At 31.0% G+C, this 21826-nt stretch overlaps 4 protein-coding genes across 8 annotated transcripts; 2 read left to right on the top strand and 2 right to left on the bottom strand.

The window, feature by feature from the left end:
- The first annotated feature begins 1464 nt into the window (after positions 1–1464).
- LOC103569323 (proteasomal ubiquitin receptor ADRM1-B) lies at positions 1465–3965 on the top strand. 2 transcript variants are annotated; one of them, XM_014441562.2, is made up of 5 exons: positions 1465–1521; positions 1657–1895; positions 1963–2079; positions 2253–2735; positions 3353–3965. In XM_014441562.2, the coding sequence occupies exons 2-5, from the start codon at positions 1695–1697 to the stop codon at positions 3758–3760; spliced, it is 1209 nt and encodes a 402-aa protein (XP_014297048.1). In that variant the 5' UTR covers positions 1465–1521; positions 1657–1694; the 3' UTR covers positions 3761–3965. The 2 variants fall into 2 exon arrangements, with proteins under 2 accessions (XP_014297048.1, XP_014297049.1); XM_014441563.2 differs by having other exon boundaries at positions 3521–3963.
- An 853-nt stretch (positions 3966–4818) lies between these two features.
- On the top strand, positions 4819–16838 carry LOC103569322 (protein argonaute-2). 4 transcript variants are annotated; one of them, XM_053739617.1, is made up of 11 exons: positions 4830–4928; positions 5192–5716; positions 5797–6156; positions 7248–7493; positions 8872–8988; positions 11673–11810; positions 11889–12847; positions 12927–13190; positions 13460–13778; positions 13860–14745; positions 14949–16838. In XM_053739617.1, the coding sequence occupies exons 5-11, from the start codon at positions 8877–8879 to the stop codon at positions 15055–15057; spliced, it is 2787 nt and encodes a 928-aa protein (XP_053595592.1). In that variant the 5' UTR covers positions 4830–4928; positions 5192–5716; positions 5797–6156; positions 7248–7493; positions 8872–8876; the 3' UTR covers positions 15058–16838. The 4 variants fall into 4 exon arrangements, with proteins under 4 accessions (XP_008544782.1, XP_053595592.1, XP_008544783.1 ...); XM_008546560.3 differs by lacking the exon at positions 5797–6156 and having other exon boundaries at positions 4819–5716; XM_008546561.2 differs by lacking the exons at positions 4830–4928; positions 5192–5716; positions 5797–6156; positions 7248–7493; positions 8872–8988 and adding an exon at positions 9999–10115.
- On the bottom strand, positions 8119–8396 carry LOC106693546 (uncharacterized). Its single transcript, XM_014441671.2, has one exon. It carries the CDS (start codon positions 8394–8396, stop codon positions 8217–8219), a length of 180 nt encoding a protein of 59 aa, XP_014297157.1. The 3' UTR covers positions 8119–8216.
- Positions 8371–10086, bottom strand: LOC103569321 (39S ribosomal protein L53, mitochondrial). Its single transcript, XM_008546557.3, has 3 exons — positions 9848–10086; positions 8721–8833; positions 8371–8645 (listed from the first exon to the last, which is right to left on the bottom strand). The coding sequence occupies exons 1-3, from the start codon at positions 9991–9993 to the stop codon at positions 8470–8472; spliced, it is 435 nt and encodes a 144-aa protein (XP_008544779.1). The 5' UTR covers positions 9994–10086; the 3' UTR covers positions 8371–8469.
- Positions 16839–21826: the final 4988 nt, after the last annotated feature.

The raw sequence follows: 21826 nt of genomic DNA, 5'->3' as shown, positions 1-21826 counted from the left end.
ATATATATTTGGATATATAAATATAAATTGCGCACGCAGAGATAAAATTATCTGGAATAGCGATAACGCAGGACAAAGCTAAAATTATAGATTTAAAATAAATGTGTGCGCTGTAAAATATATATCTATAATGCACATGTATATATAGAATTATAAGGGTCATAAGACACATAAAGCATAGTGCAGGGCATGAAGGGGTTTACTGCATATTGAAGCTATAACCAGCTTTTATATCCGAGCCCTTTTATAGCCGATATAGCTTTAGATGAAAAAGTACCGCGTTCGCCAGTAAAATATAATCTACGTGCAAACGTAAATTTATATATAGCTTCCGGAAATATCGGGCTCTGTTATCAGTAACGAGAATGCTGTTCATTGATTTATAAATTTAATTAAATAAGCGATTACTAAAATTTTAAGTTGTTCATGCATTTAATTAAAGACTTACGTCATAAATGTTGATGAATATTTCAGCTTCGGGGATCGCGGTTTTCTCTCTGATGGGCGATCGCTGCATTGGGGATGCGATGACTTCTTGATCACGTCCAACTCGACACAGATTAATTTGATATTGACAGATCCAATGAGTACTGATGTACATTGCGATGATGATTTGCAGCAAAGAACCAGAAGTAGCTTAGAGAATTTTTTCTGTACGAACATATAAATTTTTTATGAATATAAATAAAGCAGACATCAGACAAATTTTAAATTATTAATTAATAGAGTAAATAAATTATGAAATAAAATTTTTAAAAAATGCGCATTTAAAAAATTAAAAAATTAATAAGTGCATTTATTTATAATTTTTAATTTGTTTTTTATTGGCTAAGGCGCTGAAAGGTTTAGCCGCCATGTTTTATTTTTAAATTTTTCATAGAAACTAAAAAAAGGTTATAATTTTTTCTTTTTTTAAATAAAATTTCTGTAAAATTACTTTGGCCTAGTAATTATTAATTATTTTATTTAAATTTAAAAAAATTTTTATTTTAATTTGCGTTAAAATAAAATCATATTTTTGAATCATTTTAAATTTACCCGCCTAATTATATTTTAAAATAATTTTAATAATAAAATAAATGGAAACTGAAAATGGGACACTTGATTCTCTTAATATTTGAAAAAATAAATTTGAATAAAAATAATAAATACCAGTCAGAGTATAACGCAGAACTTCCTGATCTTGAACTCGATCTTGATTTAAATATTTGAAATAATTAAAAAGTGTACGCGAGTAATTTAGATGACATTGTCCTTAATTAATACCGAGTTCAAAATTAAATAACGTCTCATATATATTTATATTGGAGAATATTAAATATATGTGTCGAGATTGTAGATCTCGAGAACAATTTGTAGTTTTAGTAGATAATAAAAATTTTTTTCTTGTATCCAAAGATGGATGCCGAGTAGTGACAGTTCGGTCGCTAGATGGAGACTGTGCCTAATTTCGCCGAAACAAAGATCATAGGCCGCCATGTTATTTGTGCATTGTCATTGGCAGAAAACAGCAGACGCAGTGTAAGATCATTCATCTTATTTTATTTTAATTAATTTAATTTAATTTTAATTTATTTAAATTTCGTTTATTTATTCGCTGACATTTAATTTTATTTAAATTTAAAAAAACTAATTTTAAAATTGATATATTTACAGAGCTAATAAATAATACACGTATAAAAATATAAAAGAAAATGGCTAGTGGTGCTCTGTTCAGCAATAACACCGCCCGCGGTGCCAGTAAAAATCTAGTCGAATTAAAAGCAGGAAAAATGACCATTAAGGGAAAAACAGTCTACCCGGACTCCAGGAAAGGCCTGCTGTACGTTTATCAAGGAGACGATGCTCTCATGCACTTCTGCTGGAAAGACAGAACATCCGGAGTCATCGAAGACGTAACCTATAATTTTTTTTTTTTTTTTATTTTTTTTCCATGAATTTCATTTATTTTTTTCTTTCTAGGATTTAATTATTTTTCCTGATGACTGTGAATTTAAACACGTGCCTGAATGTAAAACTGGGCGCGTTTACCTCTTGAAATTTAAATTGTCAAATAAAAAATTTTTCTTCTGGCTTCAAGTACGTAAAAGTTTTAAAATACTTTAATTTATTCTGATAAAAGATCTAGTGTCTGATCAGGGAACTAACACTCGATCCTTCATATATTTGTGTATCTATATATAGTACATGAGTGATCGGGTACTGGGTCACTTACCTTTATATAGAAATTAAATTTGTTTATTTATTTACAGGATGTCAAAGGAGAGAAGGACGAAGAACATTGTAGAAAAATAAATGAATATTTAAATAACCCGCCAACACCCATACGAAGCAGTGATATGAGCCGGGACGGAGATTTGCAGAATCTACTGAACAACATGTCCCAGCAGCAGCTGATGCAACTCTTCGGCGGTGTCGGACAAATGGGCTTAGGAAATTTACTGGGAACAATGAGAGAGCGGCCACATAACTCACGAACCAGCACCACGACCCCGTCAACTCCGGTTACTACCAGCGCCACGAGACCTCCGGCATCACAGACTCCAGCACCCACCACCGTGACTCCCAGCGAGACACCCAGATCCAGCTCCGGTGGTAAAAGTTCAGGGAACAAAGCCCCGTCTTCAGCCTCAACCAATCTGTTGGGAAGAACTCCAGCTCTCATGGACGATTCCCATCTCTTTGATCTCCAGGGTCACCTTTGGAATTTCCCAATGCCTCCTTCAGCGAACCAGGTAATATATAACACTAATTACCCCGTTTGTCTGTTTAAAAATTAATTGGCTGCAATTTATCGCTTTAAAAGTCTCCAGTAAATTTTTAAACCGACAAACTCCAATAGTTTAAGTGCGACTGCCGCGTTATAAAAAATATTAGATCGTTTTCTATAAAACCTTGAGTAGACTCTGATAAGATTAACAATCGTAATATTCTCTAGTCTAGTTATCTGACAGTAATTGTAATCTATATCATGATATGTCACTTTACAAGTCACTTTGTACGTTATTTAATTTATTTATTTATTTAATTAATTATTTTTATCAATAAATTGAATTAATAAATTGAACAAGCTTAATTTTAAATTCACGGTTTGATTTTAAAAATAATAATAATAATAATTGTCAACCAAGACGAGGACTACTCAGACAACATAAAACAATTGACAGTATTTGTAGAGTATCGCGATAAATATATAGCTAGCATGTCTATGGGATTATTATTAGTATTAGTGGGTGGTATTGTTAACTTAACGTGGCTGTCAGAGGCACTGTGGGGAAAAAAAAACGGCGGTAGTCCTGCTGGTATAATCTGTTGTTCGCGGTCGGCTACAGCAGAGCTTATTGTTCGGCAGACGGGTGTAGAGATTGAGCTGACGAATTCCATCCCGGCGGCGATAACGTCATCAGAAAGCCTGGAGCGAACAATGAGCAAGCACTTGCCATCCGGGGACAGTCTGTGTACTACGCTGTCGTCCCCCCAGTTCTCCCAGGCGCTATCAATGTTCTGGTCTGCTTTGCAGTCGGGCCAGGGCGCTCCAATGGTTCGTCAATTCGGCCTGGGTCCGGACGCAGTCAACGCCGCAGCCACTGGCAACCTCGAGGAGTTCGTCACCGCCCTAGAAACCGAAGCCAAGAAAGACCAAGACCAGAGTTCGGCTTCCACCGCCTCCTCGAATCAGCCAGAGGATGACTCAGCCAAGGACACCTCAAAAACTCCTGCTAAGAAGGATGACAGTAAGGACGATGAAATGGCGGATTAAATAACATATATTATTATTATCATACACATATATATTGTAATTTTTATTTTCACTTTTTCAATACACCAACTAAATATATATATATATATATATTAAAAAATTGGTTGTTAGATAAATGTTAATCTTTATGCGCTTTCATTAAAATTCATCATTTAAATTCTCAAATCATTGTCATATAAGTCAGTAATTAATAAAAATAAACATAAAAACTAAATATCAATTTTTACATTTTATTTTATTTTATCTTTATCTTTATTTACTTAAGGACGTTTAATTATTTTAATTAGTAATTATATTTAAATAAACAATTTAACTAAAAAATTTTCTTTGCTCAAGAATTTCATGATCCAGATTAATAGACAATTAAAAATTTTCGGATTTTTTTTTCAACAAATGAATTTACAAAAAAATAAAAAAATTCACATGTAGAAAATTTAAAAAACTATAAGTGCAATTTTTCCAAATATTTTTTTTTTTATAAAAATTAATTTTTACGGCTCCAATGATCGTCAGGCGAATGATTTAATTTAAATCTTATCAATAAATTCTTGACACAAGTATACTCTTGATAATTATCATTAAATAGCAAGTTAATTTATTAGTAATTATTTATAAGTAAAAAAAAAAGATTTTTTTTCAGAGCAGTGTAATTTAAATTTTAAAATAATCTATAGCAGTCTCAATGAACCGGAAAAACAACCGCCACCTTGGATGTAAACAAAGGTATTGATTCCAGAATGCACTCATGAACTTGAAATTTCTAGGACATTGGTGACCTTGAACTAGACATGCGCATCTTAATGCACTGGTCATTGAAGCAAATGTCGTTCAATGACTCCCGTAACTTGTTCGCTAATCTCCCGATTCAAAACACAACAATAAATAAAAATTTATCTTCATACTTTCATATAAACAATTGCCTCAGTTTTTTTTTTGAAGCTAAAAATTTCAAATTTCGCGCACGCGTCTCGTGTAAGCGATCCAACCGCGGGAAACCACCGGCCAGTTACAGGAGTTTGTTTACGACGCACATGCCCGCGATAGGCGGAAAATTATAATCGATAGACCGTATTACCGCGAATCTATGCATCACATCCACACACGTTTCGTCATTGTTATCATCAACAGCGCACCGAAAAACATACGAAACTCAAGACTCCCCGTCTCCGTACGTATCACTAACTTCTACTCTATTACATAATTCAAATTTAAAACAAAAAGTGTCAGAGAAAAATTTGAAATAATTAAAATTAAATTACATGAATGACTGTGTGTGCGTGTGTGCCAGATGTGTAGTTAATTCGCGGGAATATTTTATTGGTTGGTCATGAGTGATATCATCCAGTGGCGGATTTACGCAGGCGGCTAAAATAATAATTACTGTCAATAAAATAAAATTAATTATAATTTTTTAATTATTAAAACCCATAGTTAATTAGCATCAATATCAAGACGAGATTTAAAAATATCAGGAACAAGAAGACATTTGACTGAACAAAGTAACTGCTGCTGATGATGATGATGATGACAATAAAAAGCTGTGGCGGGTGATTAGTCGGAGATAGAGGCCAGGAGTCAGTGCCCTTGACGAAGACGTCATTGTAAAATGGCGCTTGCGCAGTGATGTTTGAATCGAACAAGTAGTGGGGGACTTCCTCGCAAGTGGTGACCGATGAATACTCCGCGAATTCCGCTAAAAAAATTATTACGGCGTATACGTGAGTAGTCTTGTGTTGTGTTATGTTGTGTCGAGCAAGTAAAGACCAGCAAACAGTTTACTTCTCCATTCTCTCCTGCTGCTTTCACAATTACCGCCGTGTCTTGAACTCACCTTAATAAAATCTGTGCTTTGTTTTATTTATTTGTTATTATTTACTTTATTCAATAGATTGTCATCATTACCTGCCACCGTGCAATGACGTTAATCAGGTGATTTCTTCTCAAGTAGAGCAATCGGTAATTTTACATACACAATTACTTTATTTATTTATTTAGACAGCAATTATTTAAATTTATTTATTTATTTTACTCCGTAGTCGGTGTGACAGAAATCCCCAGGATAAATTAACGCGCAAATGGACTATTATTATGATTATGATTATTATTATCGTGACGACTTAAAGGAACTAGTGTAATATAATTAAATAGATGAGAATAGACAGGACTAAAGAGGGAGATTTTATAAAAATAACGTATCGTGTATCGTGTGCTGTGTACAGTTAAATAAAGCGCGTATCACTATGCACACCAATGAGCTCTATGTAAAATGGCAACCTTGACACTTGATTTTATTTTTTATTTTAATATTAATCCTCGTTTTTTTTAACGGCCAATTGGCCGTTACTCCAATCACTCGGTTTTACATTTCAGTTTATGACTCATAGCAACTCAAACAGGTGACTATTTTTTTTTAAATTTATTTACAAAATTTATGGTAATTTTTCAATGCTAATCAAGTACTAAGGGTTTCTGAAGTTCAAATGAAAGTAAAATTAATTTTTATCACCACAAGTTACTTATGATAATGTTAGTAGATGCCTAATAATTTTTGAATTTTTTTTTCGTTTGGTAAATTATAAAAAAAAAAAAAAAACATTTTAAAAAATTGCACTTATAGTTTTTTAAATTTTCTACATGTGCATTTTTTTATTTTTTTGTAATTTATTTGGTGAAAAAAAAATTCAAAAAGTTTTAACTGTTTTCTGACCAATGATACTGAAGTTAACCGACGTTCAATAATTTTTGAATTTTTTTGAAAGCAGTAAATCATAAAAAAAAAATTATTTGAAAAAATTGCACCTATAGTTTATTAAATTTCCTACATGTGCATTTTTTTATTTTTGTAATTTGGTTGATGAAAAAAAAATCCTAAAATTTTTGAATGTCTGGTAACCAGGATCATAAGTTATTTAAATAAATTTCGTTTTTAAATTTAACGTGTGGTGCAACAAAGTTACTGGTGCGGTAATTTTAAAAAAAGGGGGGCATGAAATTAAACCTGTCTGGATAAGTCTGATAAAGATGACCTTGAAATGCGTATTGCAATATTGGCGGGTCCTTGTGTAAGTCGTTTCGTGTTTTTAGTTGTCTCGCAACTTTCGCGGTGCCGAGGCTCGTACTTTATACTCTTACTCACTATTACAAAAAATAATAATAATAATTATTATTAATATTATCATTGTTTACAAAAAGTGAGTACATCTCATTGAAAAAATAATTAATATGTATCTTTAGTATTTAAAAAAAAACAATATATACATTTATGTTAATTAACAAAAGAGTAATTATTAAAATTAAACATTAAGATAAATAACAAAGTGATTTTTGAATGGGTATTGACAACAAAAGGATGGCAATGCGGGTCTCCTCGTCCACGCTTTCGGCCGGCTCGCGCATGTCCGTTTTAAATATTTTCCCTGTGGGATTTACCAACATATATACCACTAAATACACTCATACATTTAAATATATTTATGTATGTACATAGAGAGTTTGGAGTAAGTGTCACCGTGGTTTCCCGATTATTGCACAAGTAGAGGAACGCGACGCCCGAGGTTCTCAACGACAACTCCAACCAACTCTACATCATAAGATGTAACGTAACAACTAGCCAGAGGTTGTCGTTCTACTGATCTTGCTGATGAAAAAAAAATTCATTTATTCGTCTAGAACTCTACTAGTTCATTTACCCGAACGAATTTATTTAAAACCTGCCGAGTTCAAGGTCTCCAAGGTAATGAAAAAAAAAAAAAAATTTCATATAATTATATTTATTAGCAGCTTACTTGCTATCTAATTAAAATACGAATTTAAATGCCTATTAAATAACGAGTGTCCGATAGTCGATGCTGTAAATTCAAAGGCTCCAACAAACTCGACGTATTATTTTAATTTAATCATATTTTAAATTTAAATACTCGGTGTGGTACGAGGGTTTGTTGCAGTGACACCCGATATACGCTAAAAAAAATAACGGACAAAGAGCCGGACTTATTTTTGAGAGTCGGAGTAAGTAAAAAAAAACCTCACGCGGACAAAGATGAATTTTTTGATGTATGATCTGATACTGTACAATTCGTTTCATTATTCTTGTTCACTCTTAGTTGTAGTTATATCTAATCTTCCAAGGTTTCACCTTCCATTCGACTTTCTTTCCTCTCCCACCTGAACCTGCTCAGCAGGATGAAAATAATAAAGGAAATAAAAAATATAAAGAAACACGTCAGCCACTTCAGGGCTCGGTGTTGGCTTTGAGGCTCACGAGCTGAATGAAACGGAAATGTAACTAGCGACACGCTGACGTACTTATCTTAGTGTGTAATGTTTTGGGTTTTAATAAAATTTACACCAGAATAATGTAATATTCAAATAATTATTATTCATCTTGTTTTCACACTCAATTAATATTATGTAAAATATCAAACATTAACACAATTTTAAATTTTTAATTGTACGATTAATCGACCGGGTTAATTGTTATGAATCTTGAGAGAATGAATACGATGACAAAAGTACCGGTGACAAAACAGCTGACGAAAATGTACCAGGTCTCCTCGTCAAAGATGTCAGTAAACGCTGGCACATGCTCGTACAAAGTGTCTATCAGTTCAAGGCTATAATCTTTCCTCCTTCCCATTTTAGAAAACTAAAATAATTATTTTAAGAAAAGGAAATAAAAAATCTAGCGGTAAAGTAAACTATAGATAAATTTATCTTCTGTGCAAGGGTCGTCTTTTTTTAGTTTTCTTAGCCTTCTTCTTTTTAATAATTCCCTTTGTCTCAATCTCCTCCGGAGGTGCTAGCGGAGTAATATGTTTGTTGTACAGAGTTAATAAGTCCAATGTATCTAAATTTGCGCACTTGAACAGGACCTTTTCTCCGTTAACTGATAATTAAAAAACAAAAAATAAATAAACGAAGCAAAATAAAATGATAATTTAATAAATAAATACAAACTCACCTAACTCGCAAGTTACCGTTGGCTCGGATCTATCGCAGACTATGTTAGTTTTCAGCACACACGTCAAGTTCGTCCTCAAGACTTTTGGAGTTGAAATTTGAAACAGGAAGTCCCTAAACAAACATATTTTATATTATTAATATATTTTCAGACAAAATGGCACAATTGGAGCAACAAATGCCCATTCCCTTGCCGGATTTAAGCACAATCAGAATAACTACTGCCGTTACTATGCTGGGGAAAGCTTACGGATGCGGCCAATGCAGTGGTGAGCACTTGGAATTTATTATTTATCCCACTTGTATCATAATTATCCATTTTAATTTTAATTTTCTCAACTTAATACTTATTTTTTTTTAATTAATTATAAATTTCACTGAAAAATTCATATCCATTTTCACGGCTCCAAATTTAAATAACCCGCGATATTTAAAAATAATAATTTCCAGCTGTTTGCTGATTTTGCTGTCATGACAGAACACAAATAAATATTTTTCTTTTTTATAAACTCGAATTGTAAATTTTGAAAAGTTGTAATTAAAAATCAGTTTTTTTAGGATGATTTTAAAAAATAAATGGGAAAATTTTCAGTTGTCTGTTGACTGCTGTCACGACAGATCACAAATAAATAAAATAAAAATTTTTGCCGGTTAATTCTTTGTAAAATTACAAAATTAACTTTTTTAAATTAATAAATAATTAGTGATATATTTTTTGTACACAAATTCGAATTGAAAATTTTGGAAACTAGTCAATAAAAATTATTTTTTTTACAACACTTTTAATATAAATAATTATAAATATTAAACCAATGGGAATACGTACTCTTATTAATTAAACATCAGTAAAAACGCAGTAAAATAAAAGCAATTGATCGCAACATTATATAGGTTTTATCTAAAAATATACCAGCTTACAAGTAAGCTTAATACTGATAAATTTTATTAATAAAAGTAAAAGCGCGTGCGCGCATTATTGACTAAATAATTTTTAAGCTCGAGCTTACGGGTTCTGATGTTGGTAGCATTTAAAAATCATTAAAAAAAAAATATAAATAGGAAATAATAATAACAATTTAAATATTCAAATTGATAAAATATAATAATAATAATAATGGCAAATCTAACCTGACATATTTTACTTTTTCGTAAAACGGGTCAAACTGTACAGTGATTTTTTTAGTCGGTTGTAAATTCAACAATTTAACCTGTCTTCCAATAGCACCCAATACTCCACCAGATCGTGCCAATATTCCTGTAAATGGGATCGACATTTTCCCTTAATTAGTTACCGTTAATTACTTTTATTAATTTGTGCTCCAACATAAAGTATTTTATTTTAATAACCCATCTTCTACGACTTTAATAATAATGATGGAACCTGGAAAAACTGAAGGTAGGAACAAGTGCTACCACTATTACAATTAAATTTTTTTTTCCACTTAAAAACTCGGCCATTGGTCGGTAAGCTCGGGCTCTTTGATCTTCCAAGCAGCTGCAGCTGCCAGCTGAAAATTAACCTGGTGATAAATCCAATTGGTCGTAATTTGACCAATAGTGCGTCAGATTCCAGCAGCGGGGTCTGCAGTTGGTTATTTCTCATGTCGAGTGACTGTCAGACAAGTTCCTGGTGGTTGAGATTTGAATAGTCGTTCTATAGTTGGTAGCATCGTAATTCTGGCCTCGTCTCTGCTCTTATGCTCTTAATGCTCTTGGTTTGCAGTGTGTGTTGTGGGCAAGTGGTGTTGTACATCAGTGGGCTTTTCTGTTAAATTTTTTACTTATTTATTAGTAATTAAATAAAAACCATTCGTATTTAAATATCAAATATGTATCCCGTAGGCCAACGTAAGTTCAATTTTTATTATTTAAACTTCATATAATTGTTAATAATCTTACACTACTTATTTTAAATAAAACAATAGCAAGTAGGGGAAGTGTACGACAAAGTTGTCTAGCCGAGCCTAGAAATTCACTCCAGCTCGGACCATTTTCCAGCCCTTTGTTCATTAAACCCACTAATTTATTACACTCGCATTCAAATATTTCCCTCCTTTCGTTATTTATTTTTCCGTAATGATGTGATGTAATATTTACATGCGAAACATTATTCACTACATCATATATATACACACATATATGCATATATATATATATGAATGAATGAGTTTATACATGAGCGTGGTACTGGTGGAAATAGGGCCAACCTTAGAACCGAGGGATAATTAGAATTTTACACGGGAATGACCCGACGTGAACTCCCGTTCAACAGGCATACATATCAATACTCATTTTTTTTTACTACATATTTTTTATATATATAAATATGTAATAATGTATGCTGATACAATTACACGTTTAATATTTAAGTTGTATATTTATTCATTGGGAAATACTCATGTGTGTATTTGATTATTCGTTGACTAATCTTTCAGTTTGTTACACGCGGCCGATCTATGATACATACATACATTTATATATATGTATATAGATATATGCATATACTGTAGACATTTTCCAATAAACATGGATTACAACATCTTAGAATTACTTTGATTTGTTTCCAATTATTATTGTCTATAATTATTTATAATTTACAACTCATTAATTAATAATAATTATAATTATTTAAAGAATTTAAATATGTATATGCTGACAGATAATATAGAGATAAGTTATTAATAACAATTTTATTTAATCGAGTTTTGTTAAAAGGAAAAAAAAATGAGTGTGGAGAGGGAAATTTTATTTGAATTTAAATGAGTGACTAATAATTTGAATGAGTTGTAGAAGGATTAAATGTCTGCATCATATGTCATTCAGTTGTTTAATTTAAAAACAGATAATAAATTCCCACTGTTTCGATAATAAATTTATTTTAAGACGAAAGTTAAAAGTTAATTTTTAAGTTTTGGCGGTAAAATAAAAAATAAAATTTGAATTAAATTTTTAGCTCCCCCACCTGGGCCGACAACCAGCACAGCGGTTGGAGCTGCTGGAGCTGCTAGCAGTAGTGTTGCTGCTTCCAGTTCCTTGGGAATTGTTCCGTCACAGCAGACACACACACCTCCTCAGCCCCCAGATTTACCAGGTAAATATCAGAGTAGGAAATTTAAAATACTATTAGTACTAAATAAATATATTTGTTTGTTTATTTATTTATTTCCAGTATTCTCATGTCCTCGACGGCCAAACATCGGACGGGAGGGAAGGTCGATCGGGCTGAAGGCAAATCATTTTCAAATAAGCATGCCAAGGGGATACGTCCATCACTACGACATAAACATTCAGCCGGATAAATGCCCGAGGAAAGTAAACCGGGAAATAATAGAGACGATGGTCCACGCTTACACTAAAATATTCGGAACTCTGAAGCCTGTGTTCGACGGGAGGAACAATTTGTATACACGAGACCCACTGCCGATTGGCAACGACAAACTAGAGCTGGAGGTGATACTTCCAGGTGAAGGCAAAGACCGCGTATTTCGAGTATCAATCAAATGGCTGGCCCAGGTATCTCTGTACGCTCTCGAGGAAGCTCTTGAAGGACGAACACGACAGATTCCGTATGACGCGATCCTCGCGCTGGACGTCGTCATGAGACACTTGCCCTCTATGACCTACACCCCCGTGGGTAGATCGTTCTTCAGCACTCCAGACGGCTATTACCATCCTTTGGGTGGAGGTAGAGAAGTCTGGTTCGGTTTCCACCAGTCCGTGAGACCGTCTCAGTGGAAGATGATGCTCAACATCGACGTTTCAGCCACTGCCTTCTACAAAGCTCAGCCGGTGATCGAATTCATGTGTGAAGTCTTGGACATCAGGGATGTTAATGAACAAAGAAAACCACTTACTGATTCCCAGCGTGTTAAGTTTACCAAAGAAATTAAAGGTTTGAAAATAGAAATCACCCACTGCGGTACAATGCGACGAAAGTATCGTGTTTGTAATGTCACTCGTAAGCCCGCACAAATGCAATCATTCCCTCTGCAGCTGGAAAATGGACAGACGGTTGAGTGCACAGTAGCTAAATATTTTTTGGACAAGTATAAAATGAAATTACGATACCCCCATCTGCCGTGCCTTCAAGTTGGTCAAGAGCACAAACACACTTATCTGCCCCTTGAGGTTGGTCCTGTTCTACATAATTATTATTTTTTTCTCTCAATATCCTGGTAATTATAATAAATAATAAATTTTTTGACAGGTCTGCAATATTGTCGCCGGCCAGCGTTGCATCAAGAAACTCACAGACATGCAGACATCAACGATGATAAAAGCAACAGCTCGCTCGGCGCCAGATCGTGAACGTGAAATAAACAACCTCGTCCGCCGCGCGGACTTCAATAATGATTCATACGTTCAAGAGTTTGGTTTGTCTATTTCTAATAACATGGTCGAAGTACGCGGTCGCGTACTGCCTCCGCCAAAACTACAGTACGGTGGACGCGTAAGTTCCCTCAGTGGACAGGTAAGAGACATGAGCGACGCGAGACACGTGAGAATGAATTATCAGTGTTGGTTTAAAAGTACTTTTTAAAATTAAACATTGACAGTTCAGACTTACTTGAGAAAATAATGATAAAAAAATTTGAGTTTGGTGCCATCAGTTTAGTCAAAGGTCTCGCTAGAGTTGATCAAACTTCTGCTACCTTAGTTCATTTTATTATCATTTTACTATTTACTGTCACTTATTATTATTATTGATAATTATTTTTTTTATTTGTTGAATCATAACAGACGAAGCAACAAGCGCTGCCAAATGCCGGAGTATGGGATATGCGAGGCAAACAATTTTACACAGGAGTCGAAATAAGAGTGTGGGCAATCGCTTGTTTCGCTCCGCAGCGAACAGTTCGAGAAGACGCCTTGAGATCTTTTACTTCTCAGCTACAGAAAATAAGTAACGACGCTGGTATGCCGATAATTGGGCAGCCGTGTTTCTGCAAATACGCAACTGGACCAGACCAAGTTGAACCCATGTTCCGCTACCTGAAATCTACCTTCCAAGCTCTGCAACTCGTCTGCGTTGTCCTGCCCGGCAAGACGCCTGTCTATGGTAGATAAAAATTTTGAAACTGATCACGTTTTATTTGTAGTATTCATCAATTAATTAATGAATTATTTATTTATTCTTTAGCTGAAGTAAAGCGCGTGGGTGACACACTACTAGGTATGGCGACACAATGTGTTCAAGCAAAAAACGTCAACAAAACTTCACCACAGACCTTGTCAAACTTGTGTCTAAAAATAAACGTCAAACTCGGAGGTATCAACAGTATCCTGGTACCAAGTATAAGACCCAAAGTCTTCAATGAGCCCGTGATATTCCTCGGCGCGGACGTAACTCATCCTCCGGCAGGTGACAATAAGAAGCCAAGTATTGCAGCAGTTGTCGGCAGCGTCGACGCGCATCCGTCTCGTTACGCAGCAACGGTACGAGTCCAGCAGCACAGACAGGAAATAATCCAAGAGCTCAGTTCGATGGTCCGCGAGTTACTTATCATGTTCTACAAGAGCACGGGAGGTTACAAACCCCACAGAATTATTCTCTATCGTGACGGTGTGTCTGAGGGTCAGTTTCTCCATGTCCTTCAGCACGAGCTCACGGCGATTCGTGAGGCCTGTCTGAAACTGGAACTAGAATACCGACCTGGTATCACATTCATCGTCGTGCAGAAACGACATCACACGAGACTCTTCTGCGCGGACAAAAAAGAACAGAGTGGGAAAAGTGGAAACATACCAGCGGGTACGACTGTTGATGTCAGTATTGTGCATCCAACAGAGTTCGATTTTTACCTCTGCAGTCATCAAGGTATCCAAGGAACATCTAGACCCTCTCATTATCACGTTCTGTGGGATGACAATCAGTTCGAGAGTGACGAATTGCAGTGTCTAACTTATCAGTTGTGTCACACGTATGTCAGGTGCACGAGATCCGTTAGTATACCAGCTCCAGCTTATTACGCCCACTTGGTTGCATTCCGTGCTAGGTATCATCTTGTTGAAAAAGAACACGACAGGTAAAATTTACAATTTTATAATTAAATTACGGGTGTGCGACAATGTTTTAATTGAATACCATAATTTTTTTTTTAATTAACTCCACGTGGTACAAAAAAAATCTCTGATTTAAATGAATATTTAAAAAGTCTGCACATCCTTAATGAAATATATTTACAATTAATTGCAAGTAAAATAAACAATTAATTTTTTTTAATTGCAGCGGAGAAGGCTCACATCAATCAGGTTGTAGTGAAGACAGGACACCGGGCGCAATGGCTCGCGCCATAACAGTACACGCCGACACTAAACGAGTCATGTATTTCGCGTAAATTAAAACAAAAACAAAAAAATTAACAATAATTATAATTATAATAATAACTACTATGTGTGTCAAATTGAACGCAGTGTTTCAAGTTGCCTTTGCACTACAAAGCACTCACAAAAAAGTCATATCGCGAAAGTCTTTTCGTTAATTCGCCGAGACTTGTCGAGAGAATCATTAAGAGGATTAAAATATAACTTAAACAAGATTAATAATTGGTATAAATTTATATATTATTATATAATATATAAGTACGGCTATTTGAATTATCAAACAATCGAGCTTGAGAGGCCAATTTAAGTTTCTTTTTATTTATAATTCGAGTAGTGATGGAAAATTATTAATGACGGGTGCTTTAGTTAATCATGTGTAAAATTAAGATAAGATCGTAATTAAGATTTTTTTTATTTACGGTCTCTAGAATTATAAATCTTTTATTCTCTATAAAATATATATGTTATAAATATATACACTAGTACACTATATATATTTATAAGTCGTCTGATTGTGCATCAACGGGTTACCTTTGAATATTAAGGTATAGTTTGATATCAGACGTGATCATTACGCTTATTTTTGCCTTTTTCATTCCTTGTATATTTATATGAGGATTTAATATGAGTTTTAATCGATATTCTTGTATTATTATATTTAACGCGTAATTAAATCAATAAGCGTAATTGCCATTATGAAAAAGGGTTTGTCTTTTTGTATATAGTTTTTTTGTATGGCTGTTGTGGATCAACCGTAAGCTGTTTTGGATGAAATCTTTTTTAATTGTTTTTTTTTTTTAAATTTAATTATCAATTTATAAAAATAAAATCAATCATGCAATTAATTAATAAAAACAAATCAATCAAAGAAACGTTAAATTGGTCGCTTAAAACTTGTGAGTTTGTTGAAAAAAAAAAAAAAATTATAAATAAATAATTGAAAATCTTAACAATGTCATTGTTATATAAATAATAATATCAGAGCCAAAATAATTAGACTTAAAGAACGTTGACGAGAATCGTTTATTTCTCGGTGTGAATATGACTAAATAAAAATAAATAAACATTGCTGCTATCTTTTATATGTTATGTTAAAAAATCTATAAAGAAAAAAAAAAAAAGAGTAAAAGGTTTAAAAAAAAAATCCAATAAATAAAATTTGATTCTTCAGTCCAAATCTAATGTCTAATATTTAAAACTAGGCTTTAATTGAGTGAAAAGCGATACGCTTAGCTGAAATGACCAAGAAAAAATAATTAAAATGATATGATATGATTTTTTAAAATCTTAAGTGGAGGAGCGTCGGGAAGTAATTTAAATGATACTGAATTATTTATAATTACTAATAATTAATCATGATTATTATCATTACAATTAATATTATGATTGATATAATTTTAAAAGTTAGTAGGGTTAAGTAATTTAATAAAATATTTCAATTTATTTAAATGATATCCACGTTAGTTTTTAAGAAAATTTAAAATCCATTTGTTATGATTAAATTTATAATTATCGATTTATTAATACTTATGATAAGTGCGGCATTAGATCTGGGCCGACGTCTTTTGACAATTAAAAAGGAATAAAAAAAAACGCCCTATCAATGCAAAAAAAAAAATAATAATTAATAAATAAATAAAACTACAGTTAACTAGTACCCATTTAAAATTGAATGAAAGATAATCATAAAATTAATTTCGAAATACATAAATTCAAACTAATTATAAAGAAAATATATTAATTAATTATTATTAATAAAAGCTCATTGCGTTCATTAATTTTAAGTAACAAGCAATTACACTTATTATTCATATATTATATATATATATATATATATATATATATATATATATATATATATATATATATATATATATATAATATGTCAATAGGAACGTTTAAAATATTTATAATTTAAATTTTATTTGTTCCTTAACTATTAATTTTTGGGAAAAAAGATTTAAATATGATCATATATGGTCATATGTGATATCAGATATGATTATGCATGAACTTTAAACTGATCAGATATGAAGTCATATATGATCATTTCTAATGTCATATATGTTTATATGTAATTATATATGAAGTCATATATTACCATGCATGAATTTTAATCTGAACACATATAATGTCATATATGATCAGATATGAATTTAAATTTGATAAGACAATATAAATAATCATATCTGATAATATGTATGACCATGCATTGTTATGTATGAATTTAAATCTGATCATATATGATAATATATGACTATGCCTGTACACATGTATCATCATATATGACCATATAAATTTGAAAAACCTGTGTAATTATATATAGCGATGCATGATCATAAATCGTCATTTTTTATATCTAATAAAATCTGAGTACTGATACATAATCATATATAATCATATATGAGTATTTTTTCCCAAAATTGCCCACAAATAATGTCAATATATAAATTGTTGATTATAAAGTAATTAGACGCACATGTTTATTATATACACGCTTGAATTATTTTATAATTTGCGTGATTTGATTGCCTGGAATTTTCAAAATTATTTTATTTTTATTAAATCGCTCAATAATTTAAACAAAATATATATTTTCAACCCTATTATAATCAAGCAATAAATTTTATTTTTTTTCATAAAATTATATAAAAATAATAAATATTCATTTTGTTTATTATTATTCTTAATTCAGTATTAAAATATTTTAAAATAAATTTATTAAAAATTCCAGTTTACAAAAAAAAATACCGGGAACTCGAGTTTTTAAATCAAGTCGCCATTTACAGAAAGTATCTCACTTAAGCGAACTCTATGGATTAATGATAATAATATGTAATATTTATTATAGTTTTAATGTTAATTAGTTTAAGTACGGGAGCAAAAAACACTAAAAAAATTTAAAAACATCTCATCTACTTACATTTTATTATACTTTACTAGTATAAGTGATAAATGATCGTTACTAAAGTAATTCATTGATAAATAATTCAAAATATCACGCGCCGAGCTGTCAGATCGCGTCTAAAATAATTTAAAAAAAAGAACAAAATCCACTTAGGTTTCAATAACAACAATATCGATATTTTAATTATAATAAATGTGATTTTTTGAAAATCTATTGCCACGAAAATTCATATTTAATAAATTTATTGAAAATAAAATAAAATGGCGCATTAATTTAAATAAATAGGAAAATGCGCATGATAAAAAAAAAACAAATATTTAAAACAATGTACAGAAATGCGTCTTATTGCTTATAGATTTAGAAAAACTGTAAATAATTAAGTGAAACTTTTAGCCGGGAATGGTCTCGAAATTTGAATTTTATTAAAAACGAGCTGAATAATAATGATTCTTATTAGCAGACAATTAAAAATTTTCGAATTTTTTTCAACAACTAAATTTAAAAAAAAAAAAAACTAAAAATATGCACATGTAGAAAATTAAAAAAACTATAAGTGCAATTTTTTAAATTTATCGTTTTGAAAAAGAATAAAAAAATTATTAGATGTCAGCTAATTTCAGAATCATGAACAAGGAAAGTGAATGTAACTGACGCGGGAGAATTTAAAAATTTTTAAATAAATAAATAAAATGTATAGTGAAAATTTAAAAATGCGCAATATGATCAATGAAAAATCCTTACGCGCATGTTTTAAAAATTTCACTATTTCATTAATTTATTTATTTATTTAAAATTGAAAAAATGTCACGTCTGCTACACTCACACTTATAAATAATAATAATAATTGAGAGCCAACTTAATTTTTAAGTGTATTTTTTTCTTATTAATATTTTTTAAAGTAATAATTATTTAAATTAATAATTGTGACCCTTTGTGCACTGTGATTACTAAAGAGTTATAAATCATCAAGCGTTATTATTATTATTATTATTATTAATATTACTACTGTGAACTTTTGGATCATAATTATCAAGAGATCTATGGGTTTTTAAATAATCCATGATAAATCACATAGAGTAGATTAATTAATTAATCAGTCTAGATTACCAATGACTCAAAAAAAAAAATAACAAAAAAAACTGTGTACAATTGGCACGATAAATAATATATAAGATAATAATTACTGTGTAAGTTGCCTGCATAAAAATAATAAATAATTTCCTAAAAAAAAAAATTATAAGATAAATAATTTATATTTATAACTAATTAATTAATTAATTAAAATAATAGTTTAAATTAATTGTCACGATGTTACACGGTAATTAAATATATAAATTTATGCAAGCAATTTGTAAAAGCGTGTGTGACTATTTTCTTTTTTTTTTTTATTTTTGATTTGTAATTAAATTTTGAAAATATAAATAAATATTAAATCGCTTGAAATAATTGTCCGGGAAATTGAAGGGACGAAAAAAAAAATGTGCATCTGTGTCGATTTAATAAATATAAGTATCATAAATTTATAAAATAAATGTGTAAATCTCAATGCAGCTTTAAGAAAATAATTTAAATTTAAATAGAAAAGTTATTAAATTGAATGGATTGAAGTATTGGGAACACCAATTTTTAGCGGTAGCAACAACGTGATTTTTAAAAAAATAAATAACAATAGAATTAGAGTAATAATTAGATTTAAATATACTTTTTATTTAGAAAGACAATTGTATTTTAAATAAACAGGTAATTAAACTTGTAATGGTACTGCGCAAAATAATAATTTATGAAAACTAGTATATTGTGTGGCAGTGGACGGAACAAGACGATTTTTAACGGAGAGGTTAACTGGAGCCGAAGGCTACGGCTGCCATCACCTAAAATTCAAAATCTTGGTTTTTTCTCCAAAAAATACATTTTTTATAATTATTTGGATCGAAAATGGGAGTTTAAATGTCAGAAAGTTGAAATGAGATAATTTAAGAGCAATACCACGTATGCAAATTTAATTTACTGGAATTTTTTTAATTAAAATGACATTTTCTGCCTAAAGAAGGAAGTTATTTAAAACCCGCACAATTTTATCGGTCTAAAATTATCACTGATTAAACAGACATTAAAATTTGTAAAATAATACAGTTATTGTTCTGGTGATAAACAAAACAAATAGATTTTAGATGCGGGAGAATTCAAGCCGAAGGCTAAGGCTGCCATCACTCAGAAATTTAAATCTTTTTTCATCCCGCCACACAATATATTTTCCAAACTTACCTAGATTGAAACTGAACCTGCTCAGAATTTGAATGTCTGGTCTATGAAAATAAGAACAATCAATTTTAAGGCCAATTACCCAAATTCAATTAACTGGAACTTGAACCAGCTGATCTATTCTGCGAACCAGACATTGAAACTCTGTTTTTTTGCAGGTGATGTTAGAAAGTTACGAGTCATTGCAAAAATTACACGCAGTCAGAAGTCACAGGCTTGATGTCTTATCTTGCAAATTATATTATTATTATAAAAGCTATGAATTAATTAATTAATTAATCGGGAATGTGGAGGCATCATTGTATAAAATAAGCGTGTAAGTACATTCGATAACTTTTTTTTCCATACAGTATAGAGGTATCGTTTTTGGTCACTTTCGAGCCAGTTTTGGATACTTTAAATATTTTAATAAAATAATTTGTAAAACGCAATGACAATTAATTTTAAAACTGTGTTCGAAGATACTTTTATCCCACCACTAAAATGGAAATTTAATTTCATAGTTTTCATTAATTAAAATAGAGAATTAAATGTCCAAAAATGGAGCAGTGGTCAGTAATGGTAACTTCTACCCTGTGTTACTTTTGTTCAACTTAAATTGTTTTAATTGCTAATTGTATTTATTATTATTAAATTAAGCACTTCCTATAGTCGTCGATAGATGACAATAATTAGGGGCACTCTTCTTTGACAATAATTACAGAGTGCTTCGATATTATTATTATTTTTTAATGAGTACTGTTAAAAAAAATCTAAAGCATTGCGTAAATAATTGTTAGTATTTTTAAATTTAAATATAAATCGACGACCATTGTTTTTTTTAATTAACTTTGCGAATCAATTTTTAGACCAGTGCCTGACACTTCGGCATAGCGCAATGACCTAAATCAGCATCTAAAGACAAAAATTATAAAATATACCAGGGAATATTTTTTAAAACAAATTCTAAAAACAGTGAGGATTAAGTACTCTGGTGATAATGTACTCTTCTAATATTCCTAATCAATGTATTGATTAATTAAGAAAGTACATGCGATCATATTTTATTTAAATAATCCAGTAGTAAATAGAATTTAAGTAAATAAGATTTGAATTTATCAAATGGAGTGAAATGATTTTTAAATTATTGATAGATTATTATCATCTATAATTTATGATTAATAGTAATTTTAAATTTGAATATTGAAAAAAAAAATGAATCATTTTTCCTTCTGGTCGCACACTGAAAGTAATTGTAAAAAAATGATGAATTTTTTAAATTAATTATATGTTGAAATACCATTCGACAAATTAATTAATTTTAAGCCGGGTAAAATGTTATTAATTAATTATTAAGACAATTGTATGAATGCATAAGTCAAATATATCATATACTTGCATATGAGAATTATTTCATATATTTTTTATTTTTGAAATTCATTTGTCATATTTTTTTTTATACCTTGATCTTCTTCTCAGAAGAAAAGTTCTAGGTCGAAATACTTTTTAAAAATAGACATATTTCAGATTCTGGAGCGACAAAATGGCGCCCACCGCCATTTTAGAGTTAAATCTGTAACTCTTGCACAAGAAATTCGCGCCAGATTATAACTCAATTCTAGAGGAAGACTATA

This window comes from Microplitis demolitor, chromosome 5, assembly GCF_026212275.2.
Source record: "Microplitis demolitor isolate Queensland-Clemson2020A chromosome 5, iyMicDemo2.1a, whole genome shotgun sequence".
NCBI lineage: Eukaryota > Metazoa > Arthropoda > Insecta > Hymenoptera > Braconidae > Microplitis > Microplitis demolitor.
This window is presented reverse-complemented; position numbering and strand designations above follow the sequence as displayed.

What these genes read in the sequence shown, in the direction of transcription:
- LOC103569323 (XM_014441562.2), top strand. Translation starts at nt 1,695, where the DNA reads ATGGCTAGTGGTGCTCTGTTCAGCAATAACACCGCCCGCGGTGCCAGT. An exon ending in AATTTTTCTTCTGGCTTCAA is followed by an intron (nt 2,080 to 2,252) that starts GTACGTAAAAGT and finishes ATTTATTTACAG; the next exon opens with GATGTCAAAGGAGAGAAGGA. An exon ending in TGCCTCCTTCAGCGAACCAG is followed by an intron (nt 2,736 to 3,352) that starts GTAATATATAAC and finishes ATTGTTCGGCAG; the next exon opens with ACGGGTGTAGAGATTGAGCT.
- LOC106693546 (XM_014441671.2), bottom strand. Translation starts at nt 8,396, where the DNA reads ATGGGAAGGAGGAAAGATTATAGCCTTGAACTGATAGACACTTTGTAC.
- LOC103569322 (XM_008546560.3), top strand. Translation starts at nt 8,877, where the DNA reads ATGGCACAATTGGAGCAACAAATGCCCATTCCCTTGCCGGATTTAAGC. An exon ending in ACACTTATCTGCCCCTTGAG is followed by an intron (nt 12,848 to 12,926) that starts GTTGGTCCTGTT and finishes ATTTTTTGACAG; the next exon opens with GTCTGCAATATTGTCGCCGG. An exon ending in TAAGTTCCCTCAGTGGACAG is followed by an intron (nt 13,191 to 13,459) that starts GTAAGAGACATG and finishes GAATCATAACAG; the next exon opens with ACGAAGCAACAAGCGCTGCC.
- LOC103569321 (XM_008546557.3), bottom strand. Translation starts at nt 9,993, where the DNA reads ATGTCGATCCCATTTACAGGAATATTGGCACGATCTGGTGGAGTATTG. An exon ending in GAAAAAGTAAAATATGTCAG is followed by an intron (nt 8,834 to 9,847) that starts GTTAGATTTGCC and finishes ATGTTTGTTTAG; the next exon opens with GGACTTCCTGTTTCAAATTT. An exon ending in AACGGTAACTTGCGAGTTAG is followed by an intron (nt 8,646 to 8,720) that starts GTGAGTTTGTAT and finishes TTTAATTATCAG; the next exon opens with TTAACGGAGAAAAGGTCCTG.